Source organism: Dunckerocampus dactyliophorus, chromosome 1 (genome assembly GCF_027744805.1).
Source record: "Dunckerocampus dactyliophorus isolate RoL2022-P2 chromosome 1, RoL_Ddac_1.1, whole genome shotgun sequence".
Lineage (NCBI taxonomy): Eukaryota > Metazoa > Chordata > Actinopteri > Syngnathiformes > Syngnathidae > Dunckerocampus > Dunckerocampus dactyliophorus.
The window spans coordinates 50,088,018-50,112,819 of NC_072819.1; the positions used below are offsets into that span (position 1 = coordinate 50,088,018).

Below are 24,802 nucleotides of genomic sequence, written 5' to 3' on the forward strand. Positions count from 1 at the left end.
ATATGGCGGCGACGTTGACGTACAGCTCAGCGCTCGATGCGGCATCTATGTCAACGGTGGCCACGGCCACCACTGGCTAACCTGTAACTCCGCCACTATTTTGTGGACCGTCTATTAGAGCAATTAATAGCTGAGCAGTGTGCCGAGGACATGTTTTCAATGCAGTTTTTGGATTCCGCTCCCCATCATGGCGACCAAACCCGCGCACGGAATAATACGGAAGTGGATGCCGATCGGCACTCCCATTTTAAAAACACTCGACTCCATGGTTTCCATGCCCACTCACACTGCTACAGAGAGCTTGCAATATTAACATTTTTATGAGCTGAATCACCCTTCAGAATTTAAGTCAACATAGTGAGAAAACTGGACCCGAAACAACCCAAGTAGTCATGGAAAACTTACTTACCGCTTGCCGTTCAATCAAGACGCGGTTTTATTGACAGTTCCTCCACACGGAAAGTTGTGTGCTGCAGTGAAACGCTTCCAAGCGGAAACGACGGTTAGGCTGAACTAAGGTTCTGCACCACAGAGCCGCATTTGTCAAAATTGTCCCCCAGCCATGGGGGTGGCCACTGGGCTGGGCGGAGAGGGGCCAAGGGTGGCCATAAGTCACTGTTGATAAGACTACACTGCTGATGGGGATGTCATACAACTGCATGTCAAAAAATCCAAAGTGTCCCTTTAAAGATAGAAAAACAAAACCCACTGCAAACTTAAAATGGCACTTCTGAATCTTCCACTCAACATATCAGAAAAAAAAGCTCCTCATTCACTCTGGGCACTCTCTTATAAAAGAATTAAACTGATTAGCCCAAGACGGGGGAAAGAAAACCTTTACAAACATCCATTTAAAATCGAGGGAAAGGCTTCTTGAGACGTCATCTGTACTTCTGTGAAGAAGGTGTCGGACGTTTCGCTCCTCATCCGAAGAACTTCGTCAGCGAACTAATAAGTGCTGGTAGCCTAGGCCTTAAATACAGTAAGAGTGGGCGGAATTGGTGTGCCAACACCCTCCTTCTATTGGTTCCTTACACTAAGCCTGGGCGTAGTAGTGGTCTAATCCTCTCCTGCCATTAGCACCTCAATCAAAGGGAAGTGTAGCTCCCTGTAGTTGGGTATGAACGACTCTGATACTGGCTCGTTAGCATCTATTGTTCTGGCTCGGCCCTGGCTCCACCTCATTTGCAAGACTAAGAGCTGTGGGTTTTGGTCTCAGTAACCTGCTGAACACAGGGTCCAAATTAAACCTCAAACCACCATTCCGATTCAATGATGGGTTCTGTTGTTTGACAAAAATAGCTTCCTTTACTCCTCTTTCAAACCATCTGTTTTCTTTGGCCAAAATCTTTACCTCGCTGTCCTGAAAAGAGTGATTGGTTGCTTTAAGGTGTAGATGTACTGCTGATTGAGGACCACTAGAATTGTCCCTGCGATGTTGATAAAGCCTTTTTTGGAGTATTTGCTTAGTTTCCCCAATGTAGTGCTCTTTGCATTCCTCATCTTTACAGTGGATGGAATAGACCACATTGCTCTGTTTTTGGTTTGGAGCCTTGTCTTTAGGATGCACTCATTTTTGTCTCAGGGTATTTACTGGTTTGAAATAGGTAGGAATTTTGTGTTGCCATAAGATCCTCTGGAGTTTTTCGGAGACCCCCGCTACATAAGGGACTACCACTCCTCTCCTTTTTGCTTCTGTGAGGTGGAGCCAGGGCCGAGCCAGAACAATAGATGCTAACGAGCCAGTATCAGAGTCGTTCATACCCAACTCAGGGAGCTACACTTCCCTTTTATCGGAGGTGCTAATAGCAGGAGAGGATTAGACCACAACTCCGCCCAGGCTTAGTGTAAGGAACCAATAGGAGGAGGGTGTTGGCACACCAATTCCGCCCACTCTTACTGTATTTAAGGCCTAGGCTACCAGCACTTATTAGTTCGCTGACGAAGTTCTTCGGATGAGGAGCAAAACGTCCGACACCTTCTTCACAGAAGTACAGATGACGTCTCAAGAAGCCTTTCCCTCGTTGGACAACTCCTGTACGACTGAGAGCCTACACAGACGCATCCATTTAAAATACAGAAAGTGCTAAGAGGCGCGCCGCAAGAAGAAAGATCAAACCGTTAAATGTCCGCTGTAGCCCAGTTAAAGGCTCTTCATTTACAAATTAAGAGTCAATCACGTTCTTGTTGGCAACATTTGGTGTACGTTTAGTGAGATGGCGTCAAGCTGTAAACAGTTCTTCTATCTTACACCTGTCGCAAGTAATGTTGGGTTTTGGGGTCACCGAAGCAACCGCATACTTATTTCCATCAAGTACGCAGTTACAGAATTTCATCAACGTGATTGAAAATAAAGAGAATGTATTTTTAACCGCTGCGTTACTGCTACATGCTAATGACCAAAAAATATGAAATACAAAAGAAACGTGATTGAGAACTATTCTTGCACACATTTTAGTGGCGCAAAAGAGCAAATACAAATATCTTGATTTTGTTTAAATAGTTAATGTGTTTGTTTTTGTTTCTACATGTTCCTACTGATAAAGAATTGGGCTCTAGGAGGCCGGTTTCTTGAGATCCCTGATCTGTTTGATTAGGTAGGTCTTCTCGTCGTTGAACTGCTCGTCGTCCGTGCGGTCCTTCTGGAAGTTGCTCAGGAAGTCGATCAGTTTGGTCTGGTTCTTGAGGAGGATGTCGACGATGGGCTGCGTCTTGCTGGGGTTGGCGACAAACACCTGAGCGCAGGGATGGATAAAAGGAAGGAAAATGTTAAAAAGGAACAGCAGACAGCGCAGGACATCGTCGCATGACCTCCGCTTTGTGAGCAACTCAGGCGTCTTTTTCTTTGGCTTTTATTACAAAAGGGGTGTTCAAGACACTGTTCCTTACCTGTTGCCCCTCCCACTCTTGTTGCTTTGTTTTTATTGATTCTGCCATAACCACAAGTCGGAGATAACGAAATTAACAAACCAGTTGCCCTTCGTTAATGGCGGTTGATTGGTTCCAGACCCGACCGTGATAAGTGAATTTCAGCTAAGTAGAATTCAATATCAATAAATGGAATATTTTTGTAGTTAAGAGCATAGAAAACCTGTTTACGAGTTTCTAGATACGGTTTTTACCTTTATTAGAGCCCTGTACACATGAAGGAACACCCCTATAGTCACCTTTATACTCATATCACCTAATATCGTAGACATGATAAGCAATAATAACACATAATAACTCGCACGTTAGCTTTGGGAAAGTTCCTTGTTGTAGTGTCTCGAATGTAATGTAGGTCGATAGCATGGCATCATCCATCATCAGTATGATGTTTGTCACTTGATTGATATACACGGCAGCCACTATGACGTGCTTCTGGCATACATACACGTACATCTGTAAAATAATGGACACTGCTGCACTACTGCTATATTTGTTTACACCAAATTGCCAAAGTCTTATGTGCAGGCTACTGGATAGGAGTAACAGGAGTGTAAAGGTTACCATAGTGGTGTTATTTCATGTCTAGAGGGCTCTAATAATGTTAAAAAGCGTATTTAGAAGGTTGTAAAAAGGTTTTCTATGTCTTATATGTATTACTTTGTCTTACTATGTGTACTACATTGGGTAATATGAGTATAAAGGTGACCATAGGGGTGTTACTTCATGTCTACACACTCTGCAGGGACACAGGAGACGGTCGTTTATTCTAAAAGGGTTTGAAACTGTGTGGGGAAAGTAAGGACAGAGGAAGAAGCCAAAAACGAGAACTTTACTTCACTCTGCATCCATGGCTGACTCCATGCAGTGCGAGTTAAGGTAATGTAATCTAATGTAAGGTCATATCTCATCAATATGACATTACTGACACCTAGTGACCAGTGTATAACACTACATTTGACTAATAATAGGGCATAATCAACCACAAGACAGCTATCTTTTATTAATTCATTAATTTTTGAAAAGGCGCAATAGAATGAGGGAGTAATGTTCGAACTGCGAAGTGGCGAGGAAGGAATGTACTCCAAGACTTCGACTCGTTTTTCATAGAAATGACCCCTTTGGGTGTCAAATTTTGATGGTGTCAAAAGGAGGACATGGAGGACCGGAACTTCACGAGTCGGTTGGGGGTTGTCGACATAAACGGGCCAGACTGTTGATAACTTATTTTTCATGTATGCTTGTTACAAATGAATGTTGTTCAAGTCGTGGCATCTGTACCTACCTTGAAGACGTGGAAGGCCTCAAACTGGATGTTGGGACTTTTGTCTCTAAGCAGGTTCATCATCATCTTGAGATTCTCCGGCTTGCTGATGTAGCGCGTCATCACGGTGAAGTTGTGTCGGTCCAGCAACAGCTCGCCCAAAAGCTGCGGGAGAGGCTTGCGTGTCACATGACCAACTGGGCCGCGCGCCGACTCGTGTGTGTACAAACCTTGAGCGACTGCCTCTTGGTGACGTAGTTCTCAGAGTGCAGCAGCTTCTCGTAGTTTGCAAATACCTGCGGCGACACATCACCGCTCAACACACGGCATGCCGTTTGCATTTGCTGCGGCACCGGGCCGGTCCACAATCACTCACCGCATCGTAGTTTTGTTCCAGATACTCCGCTACGAGCACTTTGTGCCTCGTCAGGAGATCCTGCAAGGAAAAGCAACCTGGTGAAAAATGATGAAATTTATCCCACGGGGGGGGAAAATATAAATCCAATTCATCCGTTCCAGACACCCAAAAATATTAACAAAAAATTAGGGCTGTTAAAAATAGTGCGTTAATGACGGCAGCTAATTTATTTCATTAATTACGTTTACATTTTTCACGTCATTAACGCACGCACATCACGTCAGGCCACTTCTCTGTTATGACGACAGACGGAGCTACAGTAGCGTCCCCACACAGTCTGACCATCTTTTTGAACTTTCTTCTGACCTGAGCGCAATTCCAACATCTTATACGTACAGTCAAACCTGTCTACAGCGGCCACTGAAGGGAAACGGCAAAAGTGGCCGCTATAGACAGGTTGGCGGCCATTTTGAATTTGTGCACACACATATTAACATGTATTCATAAAAAGACTGGAGCAAAACCAAGAGACATAGGGGAAAACGCTCTGTTGACACATCAACAGGTAGGTAAATCTAGGTAACAGCTCCGGTGAGGAAACTAGTAATATCAATAACAACAATGACATTCGACGGCGCTGGCCTTTTATCCGCCACAAATTGTTATTGACCGCAGCTCCGCGGCCACCAGGCATGAAGCGGCTGCCTCTTCCTCCCCGGAGAAGGCACAGCCCGCCAAATAGGAGCGCAGGACAGGGGACGCTCGCTCCTGTCCTGCAGAACGTCACAAATTTCCATCTTTGATTTTTTTAAAACTCGATTTTAAAAGCAAGAAATACAAATTTGAGTGAACGAGCCCGAGGATATATGTACAGGATACGCGTGAAGCAGTCATGAATGGGTGTGTGCGTGAACAATTGAGTGCGGCAGAGGTGCGAAGATCGTCGTAAACTAACAATACCATCGCTCCTTTCTTATTCAATGGCCTTCTAATCTCTAATTAGTCGGCAATTAAGTGATATTTTAGATGTTTTATTCAGGTGTTTTGGCTATTTTAGAATCTATTCACGGCATTGCAAAGTGGGAAGATTACCGTTTTGGCCGTCATTGAATCTTTTCAGGGCGGCATTGCAAAGTAAGAAGACGGCTTTTTTATGTCGAACTAAGACTCAGTAATTAAAGTCTACACACGACAGCTTCATTGCTTAAAAAAACTAAACTTTTTCGTGCATGAAGCTTCTGCTTGAGTCGGCATTTTGGCCGCTATATGCGGTCAGATATTGATCAAGGGATTCAAAATGGGTGGCCGCTGGCCGCGTTAGACAGGTGCACAGTGCGTCCTCCTAGGAATGACACTTTGTCATTGTCACGACACCACAGCGAGTTGTGTTCACTGGCATAACGAATATCACAACAACGTCTTTATTATGCGTGTATGTGTCGTCTAAATTTACAGAAAAATAAAAGGAAGCTAGTGATTGACTTCAGTCCATCACCATTCAGGGCCGGGAGGTGGCAGTAGTGGACCACTACAAGTACTTGGGAGTCCACATGAACTGCCATTGACATAAGCCGGGTGGCCAAACTGATCCGGAAAGCCGAACAAGTTATCGGCACTCAGTTGGAGGCGTTTGTAAACAGTGAGAGACAGGAGGACACTGGACAAACTGCTCTCCATCATGGACACCCCACCCACCCACCCACTCCACAGTGGAGCTCATTCTCCAACAGACTCCTCCAGTTCCGTTCCCACAGTGAAAGCTACATGATTTCATTCATTCCACACGCCATCCAGCTCTACAATACCTCACCTGTCTGCAAAAGATAATTCACAACATTATTTCGCTGTACTGTCTGCCCTCTCTTGCATAAAGTGCAAATTGACTTGTATTTATATTCGTACACACTATTTGGAAATTGTGTTAATCTTCTATTCTTTTTATTTCGATATTTTATTCATATTGTGTCTTTTTCTTTTTCTTCTGCAAATGAGCTACTGTAACCTTGTGGATCAATAACGTCTAAGTCTAGGAAAACAGTAAGTGGATATCCTTATCACTCACTTTGTAACTCTTTTTAATGTGGAAGTACAATTTGCTGCACTTCAGTACGCCCAGAAATCCCAGAAAATACATCCACACTCAAAACATGTCGATTCAACTTAGTGTACGTTAGGTGGTGTCCTTGAACGCTTTATGGCTCAATAATAAAGGCGGTCAAAGTGTGATTCAAATGTTCTGCTACTATTAAAGAGACTAGCGTGAGGACATTTTCCTACATGTGTGCTATCTTTTTGCTTGAGTTTAATTGAATACATTTCATGTAATTTAACAAAATATAATTGATACATACCAATATACATAATTGTGTTATGTCATTGATCTTTCTGTTAATAAAAAAAACAAAAATAGGCTTATTTCACGCATCATGACAAATGGTGATTAATCACGATTAATTCATTACATCTACTTTTCCATGCAGAGAACAGTGCAAACTACATAGAAATGCCGAATGAAATGGATGATTTGAGGTACCTTAAAGGTGGCGAAGGCGTCGGAGGCGATATCAAAGGTGGACATCTCCACGTAGCTGAAGAATCTGTGGAAATCATCTGAATAAAGAACCACCTTGGCCAGCGGCTCGTGGCGGATGCACTCCCTCAGCATGATCCCACAGTTGAGCGCCACCTGTGGTGCCTCGTACCTTCAAAGCCAATGTGGGTCTGAGTCACTGAAGCAGGTCTGGCCTGTGCGTGTGTGTGCCTGTGTGTGCGAGGTAAGACTTACCCTTTCAACAGGATAAAGAGAACCTCTTGATGTGAGCAGAAGTATTCCACAGTGGGACACCTGGTTCCAATCTGCCTCCTCAAGATGTTGTTAAAGATCTGACACACGTCCTTCTTGCCCTGAAAGCATACGTGCAGCAAAGCAGACCTTGAAGCTAGCATCGATGTGATGACACGTCACTGGCTCACCTCAAAGTCGATGACCTGCAGGTGCTCCACTAGTGTGATCAGCAGGCCGCTGTTGTAGAGCTCTTGGGCCAACTGGGCCACCGTCTCTGTGTGCGGCTCCTTATCGTTGCTCCCGTATAGAATCTCCTTCATGGACACCAGACACTTGGACACCTCCTCAGATGCCTGCAGGACAAACAAGGAGGTTGGAGCCAGACTGAACAGTCTTGACAGGGGTCATGTGCCGTTTCACAGATGGCATCCATCTACCTTGTCTGTCTTTTTGTCCTGCTTAACCAGCACAGCCAAGTTCTCCTTGAGAGTCTTGACAATCTCCACCGGAGTCTTGTGGGATTTACCAAACAGGGGCATGATGGACACACACTCAGGTCCTGGGAAGTGCACATACGAGACATATATTTCTTATCTTGTGCTTCCTTCAACGCTAAAGCAGGGTGGCGGTTGCTTTTGTGGCGACACCTAGAGGCCGCAATAATTCATTGCATTGAGCTTGTGACGCATTAGGCACACAAACAATGATTAGATTCAAGATTCAAGAGTTTTATTGTCATATGCATAGTAAAACAGCAGTTATACTATGCAATGAAATTCTTATTCTGTTCATTCTCCCAAGAAAAGAAAGAAAACACAAGAAAGAATAAGAACATAAGAAACATTAATACAATATAATATAATAAATTAAGCAACAACAACAGAAGAGACATTAATACAGATAAATAATATAAATAAAAGTGCTATGAGTGTGAGCGTGTGTTGCGTGCGGTGTGTGTGAGTGCTTCGTTGAGAAGCCTGATGGCCTGTGGGTAAAAGCTGTTTGCCAGCCTTGTGGTCCTGGACTTCAAACTCCTGTAGCGTCTGCCTGACGGTAGGAGTGTGAATAATGAGTGTTGTGGATGTGTGCTGTCCTTGATGAGGTTGTGTGTTCTTCGTAGGACTCTAGTTTTATAAATGTCTTGCAGTGAGGGGAGGGCTGCCCCAACAATGTTCTGTGAGGTCTTGATCACCCGCTGGAGTGCCTTCCTATCACGTGTTGTACAGTTACCGTACCAAACAGTGATGGAGGCGGTAAGGACACTTTCGATAGTGCATCTGTAGAAGCAACTCAGGATTGTGGTGGACATGCCAAATTTCCTCAGTCTTCTCAGGAAGTACAGTCTCCTTTGGGACTTCTTCAGAATTTGTTGGGTGTTGTGAGACCAGGTGAGGTCCATACAGAGCTTACAGGACACTTTGTTATGGAACAATTTCTAATACACGTCTGCCTTGGTGATGATGTGTCTGTAAGTAATGTGCAACTATAATTATGATACCTATGTGGATTGGGAAATGTATTTTAGACAGCAGTGTTGTTTAATTCGAACACTATTGTAGCTAAATAAATACACACAGCTGATGTTAATTCATTTGTGAATCCAAAAATGAAGTTTTGGTGTTAAAATACGGCAAAAAAATGTGACTAATTTTAGCCACTGTCGCTTTAGTTTGTCTCCCTGTTGGTGTAAACATTTCCACCTCCTTCTTCTTCTTTCCCTCTTGTGAATTGAATGTGGTTTGGAGCGGCACCCTCACACTCCTAAAAAAACAAAAAGGTTTGATAGCTCGATCATAAATACCACTTACATGTGTTTCTTTTCCTTCTTCATGTTGCATTTTTGGCTGCTGCAACTTACAACTCCAGAGCAACTTGTAGCAGGGAAAATACGGTATTTATATGAACATCCATCCATCCATCCATTTTCTATACCGCTTCATCCTCATTAGGGTCGCGGGGGCATGCTGGAGCCTATCCCAGCTGACTTCGGGTGGCAGGCAGGGTACACCCTGGACTGGTCGCCAGCCAATCACAGGGCATTTATATGAACATATAATCAAAATGATTATTTTAGGACACGTCTACAAAATAGTGTTCCGTAATAACAGAAGAGTTGACCAAAATTCAAACACTTTTCAGACGACAGGCATCACATGATATGGGCGATATAAGATATAAGCATACCGCACGATATACGCCAAAGCTAACGCAGCCCTCTATACGCCTTCCTTTGGCACCTGAGAGGCACATTGCAGCGCCATCTGAGCAAGGAGCAGCACTGATGACGACACTTGCTGCCTTCGTGGAGGAGGTCATTATGCAAGAGCCAGCCGGGCTTGCAGAGTCACATTCTCGTCTCAACGTGTCAGACTCTGGTCAAGATACGAGCGCAGGCTTTTTTTTAGTAAGGGAGAAAAGGAGGTGCAGGTTACTTGCGGGCGAGAGTGGCCTCAGGTAGAGATGGACAAATAACAGGAGTTCCGCATGTACTGGTGTAGGGGACAGTTTGGACCCAGTGTGCGACGGATGTGTGTATTACATACAGTGGATCCCCACATGACTCTAATTTGCCCATAGGTGTGAATGTGAGTGTGAATGATTGTCTATATGTGTCCTGCCATTGGCTGGCGACCAGTCCAGGGTGTACCCCACCTCTCGCCTGAAGTCAGCTGGGATAGGCTCCAGCATACCTCCACGACCTCACTGAGTTCCAGCGGCATAGAAAATGGATGGATGGATCCTCGCACATTCGAGGTCCAGCATTCACAACCCCCCGCAAATCCCTAGATTTCAGGTCCATTTTTTTTTCTTCAAAATTGGCCATTTTTTTCCACAGAACACACATCCCATTCACCCCACAGCAGCAGTACTGTATAAACACGCACAAACACAGCGGTTTTTACAGATTTATGCGTCACTGATGGTTTTTTTGTGCAGCGCAGTGATTCTACACTTTGTTTGGCCGTCCTTGAACGCACCGTAGTTCTGGGCTATGGCTCGGATTCCATCTGTTCATCTATCATTTGACATCACTGACAAATTTTAAGCTTTTAATGGCTTTAAATGAGCGTGTGAGGCATATTTTTGGCTTAAACTCGGATTGTGTCATAAGTGAACAATGGCAATTGAAGAGAGAAGGGGGTGGTTCTGGAGTTGAATTTTACAACAGTCACTTTTATTGCAAATGTTGATCCAAAATTGGAGGAGAACGTCGTCTCTCGTTTATGGCGGTTAATCGGCTCTAGACCTGACCGTGATAAGTGAATTTCCACCAAGTAGGATTCAATATTAATACAAATATTTTCACAGAGCATTAAAAAAACCTGTTTATGACTTTCTAAATACGTTTTTAAACATTTTTAGAGCCCTGTAGACATGAAATAACACTCCTATAGTCACCTTTACACTCCTATTATTCTTTGTTTACACCAGCAATGCTAATGCACAGCCTACAGAGGGTCACTGCTAGTCATGTGCGGCGTGATACTGAAATATTGATATTTCCGATACACGCTGTTCATGCTGTAGAATCGATTCGCAAATCAACATATCGATACTTTTCATTAGGCCTGTCACGATAAAAATGTTGCTAGTCGATAATAGTCCTACAAGTTATTGTGAATCATGAATATATTAACAATAATTAACAATAATATCAAACAATATTGTTTGGCTTTGTAACAAACCTCTGTGAGTCAGGTCCCTATCTCCAATAAAAGATCCAATAAAAGTCCATCCAAAAAATACAAAATTGGAAATAAATGGGTGTGCAAAATACTTTTTAGGGTAGGACTAATAATTTGACGTGGTTATAGATCAATTTATGGTGTGATTTAGAATATATGACATTTTTTTTTGACAAACTCACTTCCAACGCAATAGTAATTTATTGATGGTCCCTAGTATAAACGACCAGCGGTTACAGCAGCACTTCCCATGTGAGCTCCCCGCACCGTGACACAGCAGTCCAGCACAGTGAGGGGGAACTAGCACTGTAGCTACGGAGCCGAATATCCAACACGAAACTAACTTCACCATGGGAAACCGCGGACATGTCTGCATGGTGGTGTTGCGATTTCTTCTTCTTGCGGGAGGCGGGAGTCAAGTGGCGACCAGCTTTGGGGCGCATTACCGCACCTACCGTGTTGGAGTGTGGCCCACAGTTACGAACGTGATACGGCAACCCGATCGACCCGATCTCGTGGCGGAAGCTGATACTATCCCATCTTCAAAATAAAGCGGACCGGGAGCCGATCCCGATCCTAAGCATTGGATCGGGTCATCCCTAATCGATGTTATTGACAACATTTTTTGAGACTTTTGTTTCATTAATTACATGGCATGATAAGAAGACTACATGGTATCAAACGTTACAAACTTTAATTTAACTCCGTTTCAGGTGTGCATACAAGTTGGTCGTATTGCCCTTCTTCCTCGTCACTACTTTGCAACAAATGCAACACAGCAATTTATTATTTCATATTTGAAAAAAAACGCAACGTAGCGAGGGATCTTTGTTCGAACTGCGACGTAGCGAGGGCTTACAGCAAATCAAAATATGACGGTGTACAACACTGCTGTTATGTTTAGCCACAAGGGGGCAGTGAGACACAAGGTTTGGTGAGACGTGCGTGGCTGTTAAGTGTTCTGTTTAACAAACAAAAGCAAGCGGCATCGCACGAGTAAAATGTATGAAAAAGGGAGCCTTTGTGTATTCTTATTCCGCTTTTCCATTGCAAAAAAGGGAAGTGGGGGTGAGTTAATGATTATTTCGCCATAAACTCCAGCTATTTGTGCACACGTCTCGCAGCCCAGTCGATACCTGCCATGGGACAGAGCCGCACTGAGAATACGATGCCAATATTTTCATGCTGTGTCAGGTTTAGTGGCGGTTACAGATCACAGGCAAACTAAAACAAATGCTTACTCCCACATGCATGCAGGTTAAATCACCTTGCTCAGCCCTCATCAGCAGGATCAGGGCCACAAAACAAGACAAGAAAGCTGGAATATGACGAAAACAACGGCGTAACTTAACACGTGAATGTCAAATATGCCACGTAAATGTAAATGGAAGACAGCTGCTTGAGAGAGAGAGAGAGAGAGAGAGAGAGAGAGAGCGACCTGCCGAACGCATCGGGGCACGTTGATCAGAAGTGCGGGTATGAGTTCAAAGTGATGACAGCTGTGACGTTCAACGGCCATTCTTTCAAAAAACATGATTTAGTCTCGTGATGTCTTCCGCAAAGCGCAGCAGCGCAGGGGTTGTGTTTTTGCCGCCGTTTATCTGTTTGTTTGTGTTCAAAGTAACTTGAAAAGTTCGCAATGGGTTTGGATGAAATGTTCAGGAATTGTCGGAAATGGGATATGAAAGAACCGATTCCATTCCACATTCAGGACATTCAGGCTACCTATATTTACACTGAAAAAAAAAATCTAATCTAAATTTTCCCAAAATTCACGCTTTTCCGTAACACTGCTATTACCTCCTACTACCATGTCCACATTTCCCAACCGATTCACCTCATCCCAACATCAACCCATTCAACAAAGTCTGGACATTCATGCTATTAGCCACAGCACAAAAATTCCCACATTTTTGCTTCCCGAACGCAAAATGCCTTTGCTCTAAAGAATTTTAGCTACTTCAACATTTCTGAACTGATTCAGAACATTCCGACATCAAAGCAATCAACTAACTAATTAAGGACAGTCGTGCCATTTTCCACATACCAAGAATTCAAAATTGTCTTGACATTCCCATTTTTCCAAATGCAAAATGCCTTTGATCTAAAGAGTTCCAGCTACTTCCACATTTCTCAACCTCTTCAGACTGCTCCAAAGTCAAAATTCTCAACTCATTCAGGACATTTAGCCTTCCCGGTACATTGCATCATGTTAGGTGTTAGCATGCTAACATTAGCATAGTAGCATTATTATCCATTTTCATAGCTAGAAAATTATACAACCACTCAGCACTATTATGCTACATGTTAGCATGCTAACGTTAGCATATTATCATTGTTAGCGTGCTAACATTAGTTATCTAAATATGGAGATAAAATGTAGGACTAATATTTATGGTGTCCATCACAATATGGGGGGGAACTATGGCGCTTGGTGGAGGTCTGCGCTCTCCAAGTGCTTTTCTAGTTTGTCGTTATTTTGCATTGTTTTGTGCATGTAAAACCACTAATTCTACAAAATGTATTTTTTGTTAATATTTTGGGGTGTCTGGAGCGGATTCTTTGGATTGACATTATTTCCCATGGGAAAAATTGCCTCGGTTTTCATACGATCTGGTTTTCATTTGACTTTTTGGAACAAACTGATCACAAAAATCGAGGAACCAGTGTACTTTCATCATTTGATTCTTCAACTACGACTTTTTTCTCTTAATACGTTGACTTTATTCTTGTAACATTAGAACTTTTTCCACAAGCTAATTTTCCAAAAATTCTGTTTGTGTTCAGGATTGCCACCCAAAAAAAAGAACGTCTTTTTGCTTTTCGGGGGGGAGGGGGGGTCAAAGTAGTCCACGTATGATTATGACTACTGCCAGCCACCTTGTCAACAGAATGCAATAAATCCTCCACAGTGGACTTCTACCAAGACCCGTCTTTGGCCTCACGTCTTCTCTAAAGCCTGACCAAACGTTACGCAACAGACTTTTAATCTGACGACCACTGGGCTCGGCCTCAAACGCTCACAACACCCGCTGCTGTGTTCAACTGAAAGGGGTCCATGTTGTCCCATATGTCTGTAAATGACACATTGCGGTAGATTGGCTTCTACGGTATCATGCTGTCACACTTTCCTATCCCGACAATCCCTTGTTTGAAGTTCATCTGGAGGTCGTGGCTTCACTCTTGTCCACATGCCACGCTCCGCTTGCATCTGCTGGCCAAGCTGCCCTCCTTCCACACACGTAACAACCTTGACACCTCACATTAGACCGGTGCTGTCGCTTTAAGCTCCACAGCCCTGATGGTGGCCAGTGTTTGATGACACTCCACTGGGGCTTACCAAAACCCGTGCGGGTGACGGGGATTCGGACATTAGCGCAGCGCGGCACAAAATCACGCACATAACTGAACGCGGGCCATTGAAAAAACATCAGCAAGAACTGGTTGAGCTGTGTGCCCTCAGTGCAGCCTACAAGGCAAGCTTTTCTTGAAAGACTTCAGCAGATCCGTGGCAAAAGCCCGACCGTTCGCTAGTCACACTGTAGCTGTAAACAACACACTGTTGTACTGTGGGATACAGCAGGAGTGGACAAGCGTTTTACACCGAAGGGCTGCTTGCAGAATAATGAAAGGATGCAAGTCATCCTTGATGATTACGCAATTCCCCAATTCATCTACAACCATTTTGTGATTCAAGTCATCATTTTTTGATGACAGAACGCGTAATAGGACGAGTTATGAAGATGACCACGCCAAACAAATGTAAATAACCTGATTTCAGCCTCTCAAATGTGAATTTCCTTGGTCGTCCATGGAAGCAGATGTATCGTCTTTGTGCTTCAGGCAGAACAACATATTCATGCACGTCGGCTTTGGCTTTGGAAACCCGTGATGGACATTTTTACCTCCTTTCTGACATGTTGCGCACCAAACCACTGACTGTTTGTGTCTGGTGCATAACCGATTACTCCGTTGATCCAAACGACGACCTCAGATTAATCGACTAAGGTCATTTTTAGTTGCAGTCCTAGATTTCTTCTTCACGTGTGTAAAACACGCTAAAACCAAACCAGTCTTGTTGAATAAACACAAAATACAGCCCAAAACATTTCTCTCTCTCTTTTTTTAATCTACAAATTAATACATTTTCTGGTTATCCAAAAAATATATAAAATATTACCAGTTAAAATAAAATAATTTTTGATTTTTTGGCTATTTTTATCTGTTCGACAAAGTATTAGGGCCACATCGGAAAAAAAATCCTACATTTTGGACTATAAAGTCGTAAATATACCAGAGAAAAAGTCGTAAATTTACAAGAATAAAGTCGTACATTTCCGAGAATTAAAATCGTAAATGTACGAGAAGAAATTTGTAATATTAAAAGAATAAAGCCATAAATTTGCGAGACAAAAGTGGAAACTTTATGTTCCAGGCATTGCCTTAGACAGCAGTGAAAAGGGGGGACTTGTGTGACGTTAGCCTTGGCATTGCGGAGGGGGCGGGGCAAGGAAGCACAAGCGGAAGTGAGAAGGGCTAGCCAGGCTAATCTAAATGCTCAACTGTGTTTTTTACCACGTTCTCAATAAAAGCTGGCCTGAAGCAAGAGGAAAGTTTCCTTCCTTCCTGAAGAGCTGTGCTCTACGACACCATCACACCTCATATTAGCACTTTACACTTTATTCTCCTCATATTACAACTTTTCCTAAATTGACAACTTTATTCTTGTCAATTTACAACTTTATTCTCGTTATACGACTTTATTCTCGTAAATTTATGACTTCCTCATAATAATATGACTTTTTCTCATAAATTTGTGACTTCATGGAAATTTACGACTTTATTTTCAGAATATTACGACCTTATTCTTGTAATATTATGACTTTTTTCTCATAATATTACGACTACTCTCTATTATGACTTTTTTCTCTGGAAAAAACAGAATAAAGTCGTAAATTTATAACTTTATCCGTGTAAATTTATGACCTTATTCTCTAGTATTACTATTGTCTCGCAAAAAAAAAATCATTACAACTTTTTTCTCGTAAATTTGTGACTTTATGTAAATTTACGCCTTTTTCTCGAAAATTTACGACTATTTTCAGAATATTATGACTTTTTTCTCGGAAATTTGCGACTTTATTCTCGGAAATGTATGACGTTATTCACATAAATTTATTCCCTTATTCTCGTAGTATTACTATTCTCTCGAAAATTTCCGACTTTATTTTCATAATATTAATATTACTTTTTTCTCGTAAATTTGTGACTTTATGTAAATTTACGACTTTAATCTCGAAAATTTTTGACTATTTTCAGAATATCATGACTTTTCTCGTAAATTTGTGACTATGTAAATTTGCGACTTTATTCTCGTAAATGTATGACTTTATTCTCGTAATGGATTACGACTTTTTTCTCGTAAATTTGCGACTTTATGTAAATTTACGACTGTAATCTCAGAAATGTATGACTTTATTCTTGTAATGGATTACGACATTTTTCTCGTAAATTTACAACTTTATGTAAATGTATGACTTTTTTCTTGTAAATTTACGACTTTATTCTCAAAATCTCTGATTTTTTCCCCCCAATAGTCCTAGTTCTGCAACTAGTCAATGAATAATGTATCTATCTAAAATTTGAACAATTAATAATTTATTGATACTAAACTTGAATACGAGGGGAAAAGGACAAAAATGACTACAATACCTTTTTTTAAACCTGTTAATACATTAATACATTTCCTGGTTATCCCAAAAAAATAATCATATCAGTCAAAAACAAACTTCTGAGATTTGTTTTTGCTAGTTTTTTGAAATATATTAAAAATGACAGCTCACGCTGTGTTAAGGAAAACCAAAAAAATGTTAATGTAAAAAATTGAGCAGTAAAATTTGATACATTTTGACTAAATCATCCCATTTCAAAGTCATTTTTGGGTATAAATTATGCGTTACCTAATCGGTGATCACTGAATGAAACGTGTTGCGTTTTGTTGTTGAATTTGACATCATCGATTTGTTATTGCGGATCGGTGAGGGCTTCAAGCTCGGTCAAGTCTTTGTGAGTTCTGTCTGTAATTTCCTAGTAGTCCAGATGATGTCATCTTTACCGTTTGTCCCGGTCCCTGACGCCTTTGACAAAGAGTGCCGGGGGGTCGGCAATTTCTTTGCAATGTTACTTGTACAATGACAATAAAGCTACCAATCTAAGCACTTAGTCCTCCGTTAAACGTGACTAGATGTTGCGATTCCTGCTTTCTTAAGTCACGTGCTTTCTTGGTGTTTTGTCAGGTACCCATGCGCATTTTTTCATTGCTGGCGTCCGCGTCCGCCCCCTCTGACTGCAGGAAGTTGACCACATGCTGCTCTGTTGGAGCAACATCATCTTGTTCTCCTCCTCTGCTATCAGCTGCCCTGCGTGTAACGTGGAGCCCTGTCAAGACGCTCACGCGAGACGATATTAAAGCCGTTGGTGTCAGCAAAGATCGAGATCCGGGGGGGTCGGGAAAAGTGCCAAAATAGTCGAAAACTTTTAAAATGGTGCATAGCGCTTTCAGCAAGTGACATCACATTTTTTTATAACATATATAATTTATTATCAAGTTAAATGGATTAAAAATAATTATCATGCAATTTATTCGCCGATTTTATAGTAAATTAAATCCAATTAATTGAATATTTTTATGTTGCTGCATTTGCAATTCAATTGAAGTTATTGTAAATTATTACACATCCACATTCATAACTTTTTTATATATACAGCAACAATTTAAAAACTTTTTTTTTTCCAGCGAGGTCCGACTCATCTTTTGTAATGTTCTAGTGCAGGCCGTTCTAATGGTTGGTTTGAAAAACGGTGTCTTAATCTGGCATTTCTTGGCAAAAAAAACACAGTGAACTGGGCCTCGATGCGTAGGTCGACATATGCGGGTTCCATTTTACGTACTAAAATAATAAACACGCTATTACGCATTGACATGCCTATCTGACCTTGTCAATCACAACACACTCATTGCCTGGTGATGCTTCCATGGCATTGGTGCTTTTTCACTCATGACCCATCACTCCTTTATTTCTACATTACTGTATTTTAGAAGAGATTTAAAATCAAATCAAATCAAAATTACGACAGGTTGTTGAAGAGGCCACGCCACTGGCACCAAACCCACCTACCTGTTCAACATTTAAACGTACTTTGAAAGCCTGTGAAACAGACAAATTGATGGACCATTTCTTACTTCCGCAATGAAGCGTTACTTTTACTTTTACACTGACCGGAAGCTGCTTTTGTCATCCTCCTAGCGAGCCTGACACCTGACGTCTAAAGTAACAGCGGGCTGGGAAAAGGGGGAAAACAAAAATAAACACGCACTCGTGTCAATATTGGGGGGCGGGGGGGTGTAATGACAGAATAGCCAAAAACAATCAGAGCTTGTGACGACGTGTGCCGTTGACAGCACGTGCACAAGCGGCAGACAGCTTGATTTGACAAGGCTACACCCCTCTCGCCCTACAGCTCAGGTCGCTTTTTTGTTTGACAGATTTCCAAACCTAATCACAGCAGTCTCCCTCGTATCGGCAATAACAGCGGCTACAAATGTCCACTGGGACGTCATCTAAACGAACATATCAACGGGCTGACCCGGTGAAGTTACACAAGACTACCAAGGGCAATAAAACATCCCAGTTGCGTTCACGGGCAGATCTCCTAGAGAGGATACTTACAAGTGAGGAAGAATCTGTTGTGTTTGAACGTCTACGGCGCTTCTGACCCGCTTCACAGCCGCCCTGATTAACTTCGGCCGTCACGCCAGGGCTGTTAGTTCGCCGGTCAGCCAGCTAAAGAGTGCAAAACAATTTAAAATGTGAGCAATCTGTTAGGAAGGCAGTGCGGAATTCCATCTGGTTGATTTCGAGCCTTTTGTCGAGTTAGCAAAGGCGAGCCACACGACTTCCGGTATAAACGTTTGGCGTAAAAGCGGGTATTTCATATCAATAGGTGTACAAATACAAAGGAGAATGAAAGACCAGTGGTTTAGAAAACATATCGTTGAAATATATTCTTTGATGACTCGTCCGTTACACACTATATACGTTTGGACACAATTGGATTTTTTTCGTCCGCTTCCGCAGTGAAACAGACAAAAGTCCGTTTTAACTGTATTCCTGGCGTCACTTCCGGTTATGTTTCGCTTGCTAACTTGATTTATCAGTATCTTTCCAGGCGCGGTAGTTCTCGTCCGCCTTACCTCACAGCACGCCTTTGGGCTTCTCTTGTCTGTTGTATTTACCAAATCATTAATGAGAAATGTAAGCCTTAGATCTTATTGACAATTAAATGTAGATACCGGTGTGACTTGTCATCTATTTTTTCTTTCATCTGGACAAATAACAGTGTAGGAAACTACCTAGGTTGCACAGTAAACGAGTTTGAACGCGCCCGAGCTTACGTCGTGACGCTACCACTGATAAAAGTTCATTGGACGGTAGCTATCACGTGCCGACGATTCGTTTCCGACGCAGTGTGTGCATTTTTGTAAATATAGAAAAACTACAAAAAACATGTTGGCCTTTTAAAAAGTGTTTTTTCGACTGGCTGAAGAACTACAACAAATCTATATAGAGGAAATCATCTCAGACTTTATTAAAGCAGCTTCTGATTTTACATACAATAAAGAAATACATATTTACAAATATACACAGATAATAGCTTTATATCAATGCCATAATCAGCAGATATACAGTAGGAAAATAAAGACCGTGGTTGCTGCAATGTGCTGCATAAAAACAAACTAGAAAATATAACCAATTTCTCCAGCCTTGAAAGTACAAATGATTGTGATCAAACACTGACAAGTTTAGTGCCCGTGTGGGGCAGAAAATAACCACTCGTAATGTATTAGCTGGTACAAATGTTTGAGTGACGATGCACAAAAGACTCACAAAAAAATCCTCTTCATGACTAGCATGCTCTTGAGGAGGAATACATGTGAGGTATACCTGTATGTATATATATATGTGTGTGTGTGTGTGTGTGTGTGGCGAGAGAGAACACATTTGTACAACAGCTACATCCACTTCTGTGTTACACTGACCAACACACAAGGACAGCTTCCGGTTGAGATTCGCTGGCCGAGTTTTCATCTTTTGCATGTGAACAACGCGTCCTTTCACTGGGAAGACATGCATTCCGTGTTGGGGGGGAATTCGATTTGACGGAGAGACATTTTGCTTTAAGTGGTTCTCCACGAAAAGCACCAGGATAAGCCATCAAGAACACCGGATTGAGACGGGAGGCAAATAAGGGCCGTTCCGAGCAATAAGGTTCACTGTCGCACGTTTATCGTGAACTGAAACCAAGAGACTGCCTTGCAAGTGCAGTCAACGTGAGCGATGAGGGCCCGAAAGGTTCCCGGGCGATTGTCAGAGGTGCGCCGCCTCACGCGTTTCTTGCACGAAGTGGTGACGCGTCTGTCAGCGAGCTACATGGCAGCACCGTACTAAAGCAAGAGCGTTGGAAGGCTGAAAGGTGCAAACAAGCTGAGCAGGTCTGAGTCTGCTTGCTCGGAGGGAGGTGACTACTATGAAATGCCTGAGCTGGGCTGGGACAAAGCCTGTTTTTGTTCCTAAGACGAGCAAGCAGCGGCCCACGACAATCAGAAATTGGAGTTCCCATAATGACATTTCTCGGCAGATAAGCAGAAACAATTCCCTAAGCGTGACTAATGAGGCTACGCGTTCAAATGTGATGTTTGGTGACGTTTTGCACGTGCAAGAATGTGCACACTCAAGACTTCAGTCCCAGTGGGGGCGGGAATGCAGTCACACCTACCAGCCCCGGGCTTCCTCAGGGGTTAATCCGGAGCAGCTGAGAGGCGAGCCCGACAAAAGAACAAGGTCCATGTCCCGTCTCTGATTGCTTTGTCTACGTGACAGAGGCCTAGCTGACCGCGGGCGCAGGTCTCATTGGATATTCATGAGAAGAGGCCTGAGCTGCACTCAAAGACATTTCCAGAGTGATAGTTTGCCTGATTGCAGCTTGACGCCCGTTTTCTCTGCAGTCGTCGGGGCGCCACACGGACCAGCGTCAATGCTACATAGTGAAACACACACAGACTTGTCACGGCAACATCGCCGGCGCCACCCGACACTTTTGGTTTTCTGTTGAAATGCAGCAAACGGCCGTGGCGGACGGGTCAGGGTTTGATGTCGGAGAAGCTGGTGTAGGTCTCGCTGCAGCTGGAGGAGGTGCTGAGGTTGCCGGAGACGCTGTCATCTGCAGGACCAACAAAACATCCCCAATGGTGGATTAACTGACTGCTCCTGATTGCATTGAGTGTTTTACTGATGGCCGAGCCCAACCTGAGCTGCTGAGCGACTGGGACGACTTGGACTCTGAGATCAGGCCCGGTAGGTTCGCCGGTGCCACCCAACCCTCCTTGCTGCTGCGGAGGTTCTTCACAAACCTGCACATGAAGCACATTTGCTGACAGTGACAGCGAATAAAAGCCGCTCGGCTGCCGATGCGGCGATTGCGTAACGAGACGTTTACCACTGCCCCTCCTCGCCCTCTCTGATCAGCTGCACCACGTCGCCGCTCTTGACGGACAGCTCCTGAGGCCCCGCCTTCTCGCAGTCTGCTACCACCGTGTACTTCCCCGGAACCTGAAGGGGGGAAAAAGGCAACACCATCTACTCGATTGAAAAGCTATTAACGGACTAGAACGTTCACACATAAACACGGCTAAGAGAAAACATTCAAACAAATATTCCCAAGACGCAGTCCAAGACGTGATAAGTCGTATTCTACACTCGTCACCAGGTGGCGGTCGTTTTGCATTCACGTGGCAACAGCCAGCACAGGAAGTAACAAAAGAACAACGACAAGGAACTCTCCCAATGCTAACAATGTTTGTTTGGTTTGGTTTCATTTCATTTGAACATGCACGCGAGTCTGTGAGTCTATATGATGTCTTATATGATGTCTTATATGATGTCTTATACAGTCATCCCTCGTTTGTAATTGGTTCCAGGCCGCAAAGCAGGATTCCTTATTTATAAATGGAATATTTTCACAGTTAGCACATAGAAAACTTCACAACCTTATAAATACAATGTTTAACATTATTAGAGCCCTCTAGACAGGAAATAACACCCCTATAGTCACCTTTACATCCGTATTACCCAACATAGTAGACGTAAAAAAAGAAAATAAGACATAAACAAGGCACGTGCTTGTGTGTGTTGCTGTAAATGTATTTCTGGTGCCGAGTGTAGGGCGGACAGGAAGCGACGACGGGGCTCAGAGGCGGGTTTTTAGCTCGGCGTGGGTTACGGCCACGACAGTAGCCCGTGTTGGGGATGACTGCGCCTCTTGTGAGGTCATTCAAACCTGCCACAAAAGCCTGTTCTGGCGTTCAGGTTAAGGTGTTCGCGTGTCTCGTCGAACATTACAGCAACATTGCTGACACCTAGTGGCCGGTGTGCAATACTACACATCATCATGACGTCTTTGAATGCGCCTTGTGAATGCCTTATCTTTGTCTTTAGTTCATTTAGCCATTTTTATACTGAAAAATGCTTAATTTAGGCACAAAATATACTCAGTTTGCCTAAATATGCATTTTTTACTAATAATAAGCTGCAGTCAACCAATTAGTAGTATTAATACTACTATTACTACTACAATTAGTTGTCTAGTATTCCCCATAGTAGTCGGTGCACTATGTGTCGTTAGCATAGTTGTGCTATGTGTCGCTGTCAGGGCCACGGGTTTGAGACCCCTGCCTTAGAGGTTCCGCCCCATGCAACTTTTTATTTATTTTTTTTAATGAACTCTCACCAGCTTCTGTGCTACGTCATCCTCGGGGTCAGAGTTCAGCGGCTCCTCTCCACTGGAGTAGCCATCGTTCTCCTCAGAGGCGTCCACCGAGAGCGACGTCTTGGGCCAACCTGGAAGAAGACGCCTGAGTGTTATGAAAGTGGACCCTGGGGGGAGGTGAGGGTGGTGGGGGTGACAGAATGGCACACGGGAACAAGACGTGCGTGGCGTCCAAATCACGAGCACAAGATCCACACTGGACCGCCAACATCCTGGCAACGCTTTCAAAAGGCGAGCACAGCAAAGCACAGCACACGGCCGTACCTCGCCGCTTGCTTTGCAACAGACTCGAGGCGCTGGTCCACTTGACTTTGCTCAGGCTGACGTGCGGGGCTGGACGAGGACAACAAACAAGAGACACTCGTTCTCCATTGAAAGTCTTCCACCCGATTGGAGAGCGACAAGACTCATAAAGTACTGTGGTGATGATGAAGTTCTGACAGCGGGTGGACGTTCTAACGTCCCAGCAAGCCCCCCTCGGATGACGGCCAACACGTGAGATGAACACGATGACAACACACGACAAGATGGCTGACAGCCTGTTGAAAAGCAACGGTGTACCTTTGAACCCAAACGGAGTCGGGTCGCTCTTGGCCGAGTTGCGCTTGGCGCCGTGCTCGGGGCTCAAGGCTGAGCCTGGCAATACAGGCGGCGACAGTGAAGTGGGGGGGACAGAGACAGAGACAGAGAAGAGTAAGGCACCAGGCAGCAAAACAGGAAAGAAACAGTCGTTCGGTCCTCGGTCTTGTGTGAGCTGCTGCTCGCGACTCTTGCGATACTGCGTGATGACCGCCAGGAGGCAGAGTGGAGGCATGTTTTCATTGGGATGAATTTATCTTCTTGCTGGCTCACTGCTTCCTCAGGGGTGTCCAAACTTTTCACATCTATTTGATATTTTGTAAAGCAACACATGCAAATATGCTAACAACTTATATTTATATACATTTATCATTTAAATATCAAGAAAAAACTGCATCCCAGCGAAAATGTATCAACTTTGCATTTTTTCCCCCATTTTTGCTGTTGATTTATTACATTTTCCTAATATTTCAACTTTCTTCTTAATTAATGTTCATGAATTTTCTTTTCATAATATTACGACTTTATTCCCATAATTCATGTTTTTGCCGGCGTTTATCTGTTTGTGTTCAAAATAACTTGAAAAGTTCTGAATGGATTTGGATGAAATTTTAAGGAATTGTCAGAATTGGGACATGAAAGAAATTACAAAATTTTGACGGTGATCCGAAATCCAAAATTCACACTTTTCCGTAAAATTGCTATGACCTCCTTTATAGGTAGACACTTAAAGACTTAGCACTATCATGCTAGGATCGTTATCATGCTAGCATTAGCATGCTAGCATTGTTAGCATGTTAACATTAACATAGTAGCCATTTTCATAGGTAGACACATATAACGACTTAGCACTAACATGCTAGGTGTTAGCATGATAATGTTAGCAAATTAGCATTGCTAGCATGCCAACACTAGCATAGTAGCATTTTTTTTTTAGCCATTTTCATAGATACACACATATATAAACATGTAGCACTATTATGCTGCCTGTTAGCATGATAACATTAGCATGGTAACATTGGTAGCATGCCAACATTAGCATAGTAGCATTTTTTTTAGCCATTTTCATAGATACACACATATATAAACATGTAGCACTATTATGCTAGGTGTTAGCACTGCTAGCATGCTAAGATTAGCATTCTACATATGTAAATTAGATTAAATAAATGTAGGACTATTTGGAATATTTGTGGTGTAAATCACAATATGGGCAGGAACTATGGTGCTTGGCGGAGGCCTGCGCTCTCAGAGTGCTTTTCTAGTATTATAACTTTTTCTCTAACCTAATTGTCCAAAAATTACAACTTTGTTTTGTT

At 43.0% G+C, this 24,802-nt stretch overlaps 2 protein-coding genes across 13 annotated transcripts in view; both read right to left on the reverse strand.

The window, feature by feature from the left end:
• Positions 1-1,976: 1,976 nt before the first annotated feature.
• cab39l (calcium binding protein 39-like) lies at positions 1,977-18,976 on the reverse strand. The gene is made up of 9 exons (XM_054794337.1): positions 18,749-18,976; positions 7,770-7,891; positions 7,521-7,685; positions 7,333-7,451; positions 7,081-7,249; positions 4,566-4,625; positions 4,420-4,485; positions 4,211-4,354; positions 1,977-2,735 (listed from the first exon to the last, which is right to left on the reverse strand). Exons 2-9 carry the CDS (start codon positions 7,869-7,871, stop codon positions 2,556-2,558), a joined length of 1,005 nt encoding a protein of 334 aa, XP_054650312.1. The 5' UTR covers positions 7,872-7,891; positions 18,749-18,976; the 3' UTR covers positions 1,977-2,555.
• A 667-nt stretch (positions 18,977-19,643) lies between these two features.
• mcf2la (mcf.2 cell line derived transforming sequence-like a) overlaps positions 19,644-24,802 on the reverse strand; it is a 50,537-nt gene continuing 45,378 nt past the window's right edge. For 8 of the 12 annotated variants that reach the window (XM_054770312.1, XM_054770278.1, XM_054770304.1 and 5 more), the window contains 5 exons: positions 23,466-23,540; positions 22,866-22,975; positions 21,576-21,715; positions 21,386-21,489; positions 19,644-21,299 (listed from right to left, as the gene is read on the reverse strand). In XM_054770312.1, the coding sequence (XP_054626287.1) occupies positions 21,220-21,299; positions 21,386-21,489; positions 21,576-21,715; positions 22,866-22,975; positions 23,466-23,540 (509 nt within the window). In that variant the 3' untranslated portion in view covers positions 19,644-21,219. Of the gene's footprint in view, positions 21,300-21,385; positions 21,490-21,575; positions 21,716-22,865; positions 22,976-23,168; positions 23,271-23,465; positions 23,541-23,694; positions 23,709-24,802 lie in introns of all 12 variants that reach the window. The other 4 variants (XM_054770364.1, XM_054770286.1, XM_054770347.1 and 1 more) reach the window with 4 other exon arrangements.

Excerpts from the sequence above, each read along its gene's own strand:
- cab39l (XM_054794337.1), bottom strand. The coding sequence starts at position 7,871 with ATGCCCCTGTTTGGTAAATCCCACAAGACTCCGGTGGAGATTGTCAAG. Across the intron at positions 7,250-7,332 it reads CTCTTTATCCTGTTGAAAGG|GTACGAGGCACCACAGGTGG; the intron begins GTAAGTCTTACC and ends TTGGCTTTGAAG. Across the intron at positions 2,736-4,210 it reads AGGCCTTCCACGTCTTCAAG|GTGTTTGTCGCCAACCCCAG; the intron begins GTAGGTACAGAT and ends CCCTGCGCTCAG.